Source organism: Erinaceus europaeus, chromosome 7 (assembly GCF_950295315.1).
Source record: "Erinaceus europaeus chromosome 7, mEriEur2.1, whole genome shotgun sequence".
Taxonomy (NCBI): Eukaryota; Metazoa; Chordata; class Mammalia; order Eulipotyphla; family Erinaceidae; genus Erinaceus; species Erinaceus europaeus.
Genome location: NC_080168.1, coordinates 26,242,973 through 26,255,652, shown reverse-complemented (window position 1 = coordinate 26,255,652; position 12,680 = coordinate 26,242,973). Strand labels below are relative to the sequence as shown.

At 41.4% G+C, this 12,680-nt stretch overlaps 1 protein-coding gene across 6 annotated transcripts in view; it reads right to left on the bottom strand.

Moving 5' to 3' along the window:
• Positions 1–12,680, bottom strand: part of PLEKHM3 (pleckstrin homology domain containing M3) — a 138,612-nt gene that overhangs the window by 102,270 nt on the left and 23,662 nt on the right. For 4 of the 6 annotated variants that reach the window (XM_060194048.1, XM_060194049.1, XM_060194052.1 and 1 more), the window contains one exon: positions 4,569–5,499. In XM_060194048.1, coding sequence (XP_060050031.1) covers positions 4,569–5,175 — 607 coding nt within the window. In that variant the 5' untranslated portion in view covers positions 5,176–5,499. The remainder of the gene's footprint in view (positions 1–4,568; positions 5,500–12,680) is intronic. The other 2 variants (XM_060194050.1, XM_060194051.1) reach the window with 1 other exon arrangement.

The window sequence follows — 12,680 nt, the reverse complement described above, 5'->3', positions numbered from 1 at the left end:
ATATACTTTCTTCTTCTTCTTCTTCTTCTTCTTCTTCTTCTTCTTCTTCTTCTTCTTCTTCTTCTTCTTCTTCTTCTTCTTCTTCTTCTTCTTCTTCTTCTTCTCCTTCTTCTTCTCCTTCTTCTTCTTCTTCTTCTTCTTCTTCTTCTTCTTCTTCTTCCTTCTCCTCCTCCTCCTCCTCTTCCTCCTCCTTCTTCTTCTTTAATTTCATATATTTTTGTTTTCATCCAGAGTGTCCATGGGCTCCAGCTATTGGTGATGCTGGGGATTGAACCTGAAACCTTCCATATGCAAGTCCTCTGTGTAATGACTGTGCTGTCTTCCTGTTCCTATCTATATATTATAGGGAATATATTAACTGCAGGAAACAGTCCTCACTTAGTTGTTTCTACATGTATCAGTTTTCTTCCTAATCAGTAATCCCATGTAAGATTAATTTTACTTTAAAGAATATCATCCAGGTCTTTCTTCTATATCACTTCCTATCCTTTCCCCAACTAGGGAACGCTTAACAACAATGGCTTCCAAACTGGAAATTTCTATGAGGTTACTAATTTGGGGGAGGAGTGATAGAGTAAAGACATTCTATGAACTGTGGAGATGGGATATCGGTTACCTCGGTGGGGATAGATAGGGTAACACATACTTTGAAGAGGTAAAATTGTACCCCTAAAACATATATAGTCTTTTAAATCAATGTTGGCTCAATATATTTTTTTTTAAGTGGAGGATTCCAGAAATTGAGAACTACTAGGTTCTAAATAAAGGCGCAGCCCCAGTTTAGTGATCAAGAGCATGAACTCTGGAGAAAGACCTTCTTGTGTTCAAAGCAAAGACATCAATACTAGTCATGAGACTGGAAGCACATGACCTGAGCTCTGTATGCCTCATTTTCAGCATCCTTAAAAATGGAGCAAGTACCGTATAGCCCATGAACAGCATATGTTAAGTCAGCTACACCTAGTGCACACAACTAAGTTATTGTCTGCATTCTTCCTTTCTCCTTTCACCTGGGCATCTCACTTACTGTGAGGACAAACATTCAGTGTGCTTGGATACTGACTTTGCCTAGGCCAAATAGCCTATTAATCTGCCTGCCACATTTTGCTCTCAAGTATCCCAAGAAAATGTACTTGAAATTCAAAGTGTTAATCTTCTATAAAGAAACTATGGGGGAGGGGTCAGTAGCGCACTGTTTTAAGCACACATAGTACGAAGCACAAGGACCAGCACAAGGATCCTGGTTCGAGCCCCCAGCTCTCCACCTGCAGGAGGGTCGCCTCTTAAGCAGTGAAGCAGGTCTGCAGGTGTCTTTCTCTCCCCTCTCTGTCTTCCCCATCTCTTTCAATTTCTCTCTGACCTATCCAACAACAACAACAACAAAACAAAACAAAACAAAAAATGGAAAAAGATGACCACCAGGAACAGTGGATTTGTGGTATAGGCACTGAGCCTTGGAGGCAAAAAAGAAAGAAAAGAAAATGACCAGGGAATTGGGCAAAGTTGAGGATACTAACTTCAAAAAAACTGAAAGACAAACTACAACTATCTCCCCAGGTATCCCTTCACTTAAGCAGTTAGATTCCTTTACCGAAGGGAATCATAATCATGTTTATGTGACCCTGGAGTCTGAAATGGTATCTGAATACTCTTCCATAGCCAAAGCAACATTCTTCCAACTGGGGATCACCTAATAAACCAAATTATGTTTGTTTGTTTGTTTGTTTTTTCCTGTCACGAGGGTATGGACTGAGGAGATAGCATAGCAATTATGCAAAAGACTTTCATGCCTAAGGCTCTGAAATCCCATGTTCAGTCCCAACACTACCATAAACCAGAGTTGAGAGGAGCTCTGGCAAAAACAACAAGAAGAGAAAGAAAGAAAGAAAGAAAGAAAGAAAGAAAGAAAGAAAGAAAGAAAGAAAGGAAGAAAGAAGAAAAAAAAAAAGCACATGCTCCTTGCAATTCTTCTCTATGATCCTGACCAAGTATCCTCTGCTATGACCCTCTTTCCAACTTAGTGTCCTTCAAGGTCAAGTTCAAGCTCCATGACCTCTAGTAAGCCCTTCCTAGTGAACCCAACCGCAAGTGTCTTTTCCATGCTCTATCCTCTTTACAGCTGAGCTCACTTACTCATCAAGAATGAATAGGGTCAGAGGACCTAGTGGGGGTTGTATTGTTATATGGGAAACTGGGGAGTGTTATGCATGTACAAACCATTGTACTTACTGTTGAATGTAAAACATTAATTCCCCAATAAAGAAAATAGAAGAAAAAAATAATAATACAAAAAAAAAAAAAGAAGAAGAATGAATAGGGGATGGGCAGTGCTGCACCTGGTTGAGCCCACATGTCACCATGCGCAAAGACCTGGGTTCCAATGCAACGAGCACCAACTCAGCATGCTTCACTTCCGACTGTGTCCAGAGACGTCAGGTGTGGAATGTCAACCCTTCAGCCTCATTACTCGATTAGACCTTTCCTTTTTCATAGGACTCCTTAATTCCATTTTGAGTGGTTCACTTCCTAACAAAGCCCTCAAACCTAGATATAGACTAGGTCCCATGAGATAGGGCAGATGTCCACATGTATCCATAAACTAGGGCAAAATATATACCTGAAAGCAAAAGTACACAATACTCTGCAGTGAGTCAATAAATGCAGCAAGTAGAAAGACCTAAAAAGACACCTTAAAGTATCTAATGAAATAGTTTTTACTTAAACCTAGATACCCTCCTCACCTACTTCACTTCCCTCAATCACTCCAAAGTTAATCTTGTCAGACAAAGTAAGGACTACAAAAGCTGAATAAGGGCAAAAGACCAGCATACTTTAATGATGACTTTAGTCACTACCAGGTCACCCCATCACCTGGGGCCCTAGTTGGGGAGTCCTGAGATTCCCACACAGACATGATGGGCCTAGACCACCAATAGATCCCTCTCTTCTGTCACTGGGCATCTCCTCCATCAGGAACAACATAGTAGACCCCTTTGTGGGCCCCTATAAGGACCTTGACCTCGATGTGGATCAACAATTGTAGAGACTGTAGCATTCTCCGAAGGGAGGCTGGATAACATACCACCTAAGGAAGATGGGTCCTGAAATTGGTGCAACTTAGAACATTCCTACTCATGACCACAGAATGTGAGCTCAGACCTACAGGGATGTAGAGGTTACATAGGCTCCTGTACTGAATATGGGCCCCAAATCAAATCAATGTGGTTTACAGTCAATAATATTTATATATTTTTCCTATATTTGGGAGCTACTTTTCTTCCCTGATCCAGGCTTCTAGCTCTTTTTCCAGACATGGCACCATCTCCCATGACAATAACTTGGGTCCACCTGCAGATCAAATGTCATGCTCACACAAAAACTAGTAAAGTCATGGGCCCCTTGGAATATACCTAAAATAGACCTATGAGCTTTTTCAAAAATGGAGATCCCAAATATATTCATCTGCAATATTCTTGCCTTTAGGCTCATGATCAGCCAACAATTTGTTCTGCTTCATATGTCAACTCTTTTTCAGCCACCAAATTCCAGATGCTACCATGATGCCAACCATACTTCCCTCGGCAGACGACTTCACCAATGTGTCAGGAGCTCCACTTCCCCAGAGCCCTGACCCACTAGGGAAAGAGAGAGACAGGCTGAGAGTATGGATCAACCTGTCAATGCCCATATTCAGTGGGGAAGCAATTACAGAAGCCAGACCTTCCACCTTCTGCACCCCATAATGATCCTGGGTCCATACTCCCAGAAGGATAAAGAATAGGAAAGCTGTCATGGGAGGGGATGGGATACAGAATTCTGGTGGTGGGAATTGTGTGGAATTATACCCCTTTTATCATATGGTTTTGTTGGTGTTTCATTTTATCAAAAAAAACAAAAACCTGGGTTCAAGCCCCCTGGTCCCTAGCTGCAAGGAGGAAGCTTTGCAAGTGGTGGCACAGTGCTGCTGGTGTTTCTCTTTCTCTCTCCTTCTCCATCTCCCCTTTCCGTCTTGATTTCCCTGTCTCTATTCAAAATAAATAAATTTTAAAAATAATGAGTAAATACCAACCAAAAGAAAAACAAAAATCTCCCCACAGATATTTTAGTTGAACATCTAATTTCTCCCACAACTGGGTATCTTCTTGAGTTGTTAGTATCTGAGAAGTTTTTTAGGGCATAGATCTTTACACATCTTTAAGTACTTTATAACCCAAGACTATATACCAATGTGATCCAACAAACACCAACCAATGACCATACAATAGTCAAAGAAAAATGCTACATTAGTTATGAGAATACTATGATTCTAACCCAAGGCTGTAAGAGGAAAATTAACCATAATTGTCTTTCCACTCAATACTTCTTACGAAGATAATATGGAGACAAGACAAGGCTTGAGGTAAAGTATGAAAGTAAATGGAAGAGGAACCTTAAGTAAGAAAAGTGAGTCAAGTCAAGCAGGCAAAGCCGAACATGAATGTTGGAAAGTAATATTCTTATGAGATCACTGCAAGAGAGACAGAGAAAATTAGACAGGTGTTCAACAGCAGTCAGATACCAAAACTTACCAGTGTTTCCTTGAGCATCTTCAACCTTATTTGGTGAGGGCAAGAGAAAAGAAGGTCTGGTGAAACGAGGTTCTGGAAGAGATGTTTGCTCCTGCTGTTGCTGTAAAGGCATGGTCTTGAGGACTACTCTCCAGTCCATCTGGGTAATATCTGACCTTGATCGAGCATGCCCTGGTTTGAAAGTAGAGGTCTCATCCAGTAAGTCATTCACAGAACGAGGTCTGTCTCTCCGACGCTGACACATGTTGAAAAAATTAAAGGTTGATGCTTCCTTTTGTTCCATCCAGGAAAGATTATCTGGGGTTGTCCCTTTCTGGACCATAAACTGTTCTTTGGCAGGGAAGACATTTTGAGCTTTGGTTTCTAAAATCCTGCCCTTGCAGTGGTCCCAAACCATGCCTCCCTGCCCTAGGGAGTCAGCAGTTCTGGTAGCACCATTGTCTGTTCTGTTACTCAGTACTTCATGCCCCACCAATTCAGGGACTTCTTGAATCCCATAAACCTCTGCTTGCTGAACAGTCTTTTCGATTTTACTATCAAAAGTACTAAAGAAATCTTCAGTAACTTCCAAGGCCGGGCTGATATCATCCACTTCCAAAGCTTCCATGTCACAGATTCTGAGAGGAAAAAGCCACCCTTCAAGCTGGTTTAGGAAAGGGCTTCATGAAGATTCACTCAATAATAAGACAAGGTGTTTAAGCAACAGAGCTCGGGAACTAACTGGAAGAAGCTTCATTCAGTTGTGTGAAACAGGCCAAGCACAAAAGGGTAGTTGGTGTCTTCCAGGTCACAAAGAGCATTTGATAGATGCTAATGCCATCAACAGAAGCATGGGGGTACAGCTGCTCCTTTGAGATTATTTTTCAGGGTGATCTCTGTGAAGACAGCAGGAAGTGCTTGTCAAAGCAGTAACATGGCAGCCCTTAATTATCTGGAAGAAAATAAATAGAGCAACATTGACACATGGCTCACTGTTTTCTATATTACAGGAGTCTGCTCGATTATTTGGCCATCTTTACATCTCTTCTACGGCAGTCATGCCTAAAGGTGGACAACACTCACACAGAAGTTCCATTGTCAAGAGTGTACATCACTGCCACTTTGTAGTAGAATTTACACAGAGCAGGGTGGAACACTTGACAAGGGGAATTTTACTCACACAGAGGAGCCTTTGAGACCAACTGAGAAAAGACTGCCCTAACAAATCTCTGTGATATGTTGACCTCCAAAAGTAAGACAGAGCCTAGGAATTCCGTGACTGGACCTATACCAAAATCAGTCATGAATGCCGAAGTCCTTTCATAAACCTTGAAAGCACTGATGATTTGTTGGTTTTAAAAAGCAAGAAGAGAGTATAAAAGTTGCCCTTTTTTAAGGGCTCAAGACACAGCATAATCTTTAGGCAAATGACCAACATGCCTAAGGCTCTGAGTTCCCAGGTTCAACTCCCACCACCACCATACGCCACAGCTGAGCAGTGCTCTGGCAAATAATAATAATAATAATAAATTAATTAAATAAAATTTTAAAATAATAAAATCAATAACAACAATGACAATAATAATAAAAGCTGCCCTTTGATTAAACTTGTACTTCCTAGGTTTAAGTAAGTCCTGATAATGATTCTGGATTTCAGAATATCTTCACTCATCTTGGGAAAATGCTTCAGGTTCCAAATTCTCTAGGATCGGCACATAAGTACAGGTCCAATCTTGGGATGGAGAAGAAGGAATCCTACACAAGCATTCATTTACTCTCTCTAGGAAATGGTGGCTCTCCCTGTTCTGGCCAAATTAAAGCAAAACTTGGGGCCTGGTGGTTGTGCACCTGGTTAAGGGCTCACATTATAGTGTGCAAAGGCCCAGGTTCAAGCCCCTGGTCCCCACCTATAGGAGGAGAAGCTTCACAAGTGGTTAAGCAGGACTGCAGGTGTCTCTCTGTCTCTCTCCCTCTCTCTCTATCTTCTCCTTACCCCTCAATTTATCTGTCTCTATCCAATAATAAATAACTTAAAACAAATATTTAAAAAAGCAAAACTTGATAGTGACACTATCTAATATGACAAAGACTAGTGACATGGTATTATTTCAGTTTAAATACACAAAAGTGAAATAAAATTCCTCGGTCATAACTAGATACATTTCATGTGCTCAAAAATCCCAAGTTTCAAAATTGTAGAAGTTGTGAATTGCACAATTCAAAAGGCTTAACTATAGACATAAGAAAAAAGCATATTTACAGATAGCAATATATAGATACAGATACAGTTTGTTTTTTTTTTTCCTCCAGTCACTTGGGCTCGATGCTGGCACTACGAATCCACAGCTTTTTTTTTTTTTTTTCCATTTGATAAGACAGAGAGAAATTGAGAGGAGAGGGGGAGATAGAGAGAAGGAGAGGGGGCCGGGTGGTGGCGCACATGGTTGAGCACACATATTACAGTGAGCAAGGACCTGGGTTCAAGCCCCCCCCCCCATCCCTTGCAGGGGGAAAGCTTCATAAGTGGTGAAGCAGGGCTGCAGGTGTCTCTATGTCTTTCTCCCTCTCTATCACCCTCTTTCCTCTCGATTTCTGGCTGTCTCTATCCAAATAAATAAATAAATAAATAAATGTAATTAAAAATTTCAAAGGAGAGAAAGATAGACAACTGCAGACTTGCTTCATCACTTGTGAAGCATCCCAGCTGCAGGTGGAGGGCAGAAGTTCAAACCTGGGTCCTTGAGCGTATCCTTGCGTGTAACACTGTGTGCGTTTAGCTGGGTGCGCCACTGTCCGACCCCGCAAAACACTGTAACTGCAACCCCCTGTGGAAATGTATCCTTATGACAACAAAAATCCTGCTAGCCAACATTACTTCCTCAATAAAACGCTAAACATAGCCAATCTGTGCCTTATTTTCATGATTGCATAATACAAAGAAAAGTGACCCCCCCCAAAAAAAAAAAAAAAAGAAAAGCTGTTCATACTCTCAGAGGGATAAAGAATAAGGAAGCTTCCAATGGAGGGGATGGGACTCTGGTGGTGGGAATTATGTGGAACTGTACTACTTATCCCATAATCTTGTCTTTCATTTTTAAATCACTAATAAAAAAATTAAAATAAAAAAGAAGGAAATTTTGGGAAAAAAAAAAAAAAAAAAACTAAGTGTGGGTAAATAGCATGATGGTTATGCAAAGAGACTCTCATGCCTGAGGCTCCAAAATCCCAGGTTCAAACTCCCCACCACCTTAAACGAGAGCTGAACAGTGCTCTGGTAGAATAAAAGAACGAAAGCAAAATAAATAAATAAAGTTAAAAAAAGGGGAGTCGGGCTGTAGCGCAGCGGGTTAAGCGCAGGTGGCGCAAAGCACAAGGACCGGCATAAGGATCCTGGTTCGAACCCCGGCTCCCCACCTGCAGGGGAGTCGCTTCACAGGCGGTGAAGCAGGTCTGCAGGTGTCTATCTTTCTCTCCTCCTCTCTGTCTTCCCCTCCTCTCTCCATTTCTCTCTGTCCTATCCAACAACGACAACAACAATAATAACTACAACAATAAAACAACCAGGGCAACAAAAGGGAATAAATAAATAAAATAAATATTAAAAAAAAAGTTTAAAAAAGGTTAGGGGCTGGGTGATGGAGCACCTGGTTGAGCGCACATGTTATAGTGTGCAAGGACCCAGGTTCGGATCCCCGGTCCCCACCTGCAGGGGGAAAACTTCACAAGTGGTGAAGCAGGGCTGCAGGTGTCTCTATTTCTCTCTCCTTCTCTATCACCCCTTCCCTCTCAGTTTCTGGCTGTCTCTATCCAACAAATAAATAAAGGTAATACAAACAAATTTTTTAAAAAAAATTTTAAAAAACTGATTCTTAAGTTATGCAAAGAGACTCTCATGCCTGAGGCTCCAAGGTCCCAGGTTCAATCCCCTGTACTACCAGAAGCCAGAGCTGATCAGTGCTCTGGTAAAAAATATTTTAAAAAATATAAAGATTGAATGCACAGTACAGTGACTATAGACAACAATAATGTGCCATAGTCATCAAACATGTTAAGAGACTAAAATATGATCAATCTAGCTACTAAAAAGAAAGGACGCTTATGTCATGTGGTAGAAGTGTCCACTATTGCTACAATAGTAATCACAACCTGTGAATATGTCAAATCAGCATATTGTATATCCAGAATTTGCCCAATTTTTAAGCTACAGATAGTACTATTTATTTATTTATTTATTCACTTATTTATTTATTGTGGAGTTGGAGGGGGTCTCAAACAAACAATTTCATTACTTTTGACTGCTTTTTTCATTATGGTATGACATCGATAAAGAGAGAAAACTCAAACACAATCTTGATCCATACATACTCCCAGTAGGGGAGAAGTGGGAGAAGTGGGAGGAGGAGGAGGAGGAGGAGGAGGAGAAGTGGGAGGAGGAGGGGGAGGAAGAGGAGGAGGAGAAGGAGGAGGAGGAGGAGGAGGAGGAGCAGGAGGAGGAGGAGGAGGCGGCGGCAGCTCTGAACTCCAGCTCCATCAGGACCCACAGAGAGAAGAGGAAGGAGGAGGAAGGAACATTTGGATGTAGCAACAGAGTCATAAGTGGCTGGGGCGGGGGGAGGACTGGGCCTGGAAGAAAAAGGGGACAATCATGTACAGTCTAGACAGTTAAGTCATGTCTGCAACCTTGGGAGAACTGTGGCTTGCAATGGAGGGATTGGGGATTCAGAACTCTGGTGGTGGGAACGGTATGGAATTATGCCCCTGTTAACATGTAATTTTGTAAATCAATATTAAATCATTAATATTAATATAAAGAAAGAGATCAAAAAGGGGAGACACAATTGCACCAGAGCATCTGGTAATGCCATATGCCTCCTATATGGTGCTGAAAGATTGCAAGACACACACCCTCCATACTGAGCTATCTCTCTGGCCAAATTTATACAATGTTACATGTCAAATGTGTTCAAGTTTTTTAAAAAGTATTCTTTTTCTTCTTTTAAAACTTACCAATATTGTGGTCCGGAAGGTGGCACAGTGGATAAAGCATTGGACTCTCAAGCATGAGGTCCTGAGTTTGATCCCTGGCAGCACATGTACCAGAGTGATGTCTGTTTTTTTCCTTCTATCTTCCTATCCCTCTCATTGAGAAATAAATTAAAAATTTTTTTTAAAAACTTATCACTATCTATGAATATACTCTGTACTCTCCGGCTAGGTGTCCACAGGCTGGTCAGGATATGATCACTGATGACAAACACTTTTATACAAGTGTTCTAAACCATACACTGCTAAACAAGGAAGGGAACTTTCAACTCCAACCTATCAAAGAAGGAGACATGGAGACCCCACAGATACTGAGGTCCCATGAACACTTTCCTCATTTAACCTTCCGTAAAGGGCAGGAGCAATTCAACTATCTCAAGGCTGTTTAACAAAGGATTTTGTAAAGTAATTATGCATCCACCCATTTATTATTTGTTAAGATCACACTGCACTGAAGATATTAAAAACGGAAAGACTAATTAAGACAATGGCACTTGTCCTAGAAAGGCTCATGTTCTATCATGATGAGCCAGATTAAAAAAATAATAAGTGCAAATACTTGACAGAGGATGTAAACAAGCTTGAGGGGAAGAGAGAGTAAGAAAGTCTTCAAAAGGAAGTGCCTGGGGGCCAGGTGGTGGCACTTTTGGTTGAGCACACATGTTATAATGCACAAGGACAGAGGTTTGAGCCCTCTGTCCCCACCTGTAGGGGGAAAGCTTTGCAGGTGGTGAAGCATTGTTGCAGGTGTCTCTCTGTCTCTCTCCCTATCTCCCCCTCCCCCCTCAATTTCTGTCTCTAACCAATAAATAAAGATTGTAAAAAAAAAAAATTAAAAAAAGGAAATGCCCTTTGATCTTTGCCTAGAAAACTTGGAAGATATTTTTATAGGGATGTCTAGGATAGAAAATCAGAAGAACTAGGGAGTCGGGCGGTAGCACAGCGGGTTAAGCACAGATGGCACAAAGCACAAGCCCCTGGCTCCCCACCTGCAGAGGAGTCGCTTCACAAGCGGTGAAGCAGGTCTGCAAGTGTCTGTCTTTCTCTCCCCTCTGTCTGCCCCTTCTCTCCCCATTTCTCTCTGTCCTATCCAACAATAACCGACGACGACGACGACAACAATAGTAACTACAACAATAAAACAAGGGCAACAAAAGGGAATACGTAAATAAACAAATATTTAAAAAAGAAAATCAGAATTAATTCCATTTTGAGTGGCAGGGGTTTTCAAGTCTGTGATGTAAATAACTTTCCATAGGTAATGTGGTGAACAATATAATGAAAAGCATTTGGCTTCAAACCCCAATTCTTTTTTTTTAATTGGCACCAGGTTATTATTGCTGGGGCTCAATACCTGCATAATGAATCTACTATTTCTGGTTGCCTTTTTTTTTTCTTTCTTTCTTTCATTTATTTTTGATAGGACAGAGAAAAATTGAGAGAGAGAGAGAGACCTGAAGCACTGTTCTGCTGCTCATGAAGCTTCACCCCTACAGGTGGGGACCTGAGGCTTGAACCTGGGTCCTTGTGTAATATGTATGCACTACCACCAAACCCCCTAAATCCCTATTTTTATTTTTATTTTTTATTTTTTATTTATTGACTCCAGGGTTATCGCTGGGGCTCTGCGCCGGCACTCGAATCAACTTCTCTTGGAGGCCACTTTTTCCATTTTATTGGATAGAACAAAGAGAAATTGAGAAGGGAGAGGGATAGAGAGAGAGGGAAAGAAAGACAGACACCTGCATGCCTGCTTCACCACTCGTGAAACGTCCATCCTGCAGGTGGGGAGCTGGGGGCTCGAACTGGGATCCTTATACGCATCTTTGCACTTTGTATAAATCCCAGTTCCTTCTCATGTTAGCTATGTAATTTCAGTAAGACTCGCATGTTCCATCCCTACTTCACCTTAAGTTCTTCTTTGGGCTATATCTGGACTTGGTATTCGAAGAGGTTTGACATTTCACTAGCTAGAGCTTTCTCTGGCCTCTATTTAGAACTTACCTCATTATACCCTTTGCTTTTTGATATAAATATGTAGTTATTCAGGGCTGGGTGGTGGCACACCTGGTTGAGCACACATGTTACAGCATGTAAGGACCCAGGTTCAAGTCCCCAGTCCCCACCTGCAGGGGGAAAGCTTCACCTGTGGAGAAGCAGGGCTATAGGTGTCTCTCTGTCTCTCTCCCTATCTCCCCATTCCTCTCAATTTCTGGCTGTCTCTATCTAATAAAAATAAATATAATAACAAAAATTTTAAATATTTATTTATTCTCTTTTGTTGCCCTTATTTTTTTTATCGTTGTAGTTATTATTGTTGACGTCATTGTTGGATAGGACAGAGAGAAATGGAGAGAGGAGGGGAAGACAGAGAGGAGAGAAAGACATCTGCAGACCTGCTTCACTCACTACCTGTGAAACAACTCCCCTGCAGGTGGGGAGCCAGCGACTCCAACTGAGATCCTTAAGCTGGTCCTTGGGCTTCACGCCACCTGCACTTAACCCACTGTGCTACCGCCCAACTCCCAATAATAATAAAAAAAAAATTTTAATAAATATGTATTTATCCTTAAAATATCTAATCTTCATTACATGATCTAGCTCTCCAATTTGATCAGTTTATTCTTGACTAAGAGGCACCTCGTTCTTTCACCCCACGCTTTGGTTCAAGAGGGGAAGTCTTTTCAAACCCCTCAGACTCTCACAGTTTGGATTTGCCATAGTGTGCTGAGATGAATTGTTCATTTCTCTCAGTTCTATTCTATATATGAACTGCATGAGGGCAGGCATGCTGTTCTACTACTCCCTCTCCTATACACTTTGTATGTTTTTCACCAGAGCACTGCTCAGCTCTGGCTTATGGCGGTGTAAGCAATTGAACCTGGGTCTTTGGAGCCTCAGGCATGAGTCTCTTCGCATAACCATTATGCTATCTCCTCCATCCACCCACCACTCTTCATCCTTTGGGCTCTATATTCCAACCTACTCTTTTTTTTTTTCCATAATATTTTTATTTATTTATTGCTGGATAGAGACAGAGAGAAACCCAGAGGACAGGGGAAGATAGAGATGGAGAGAGACAGAGAGGCA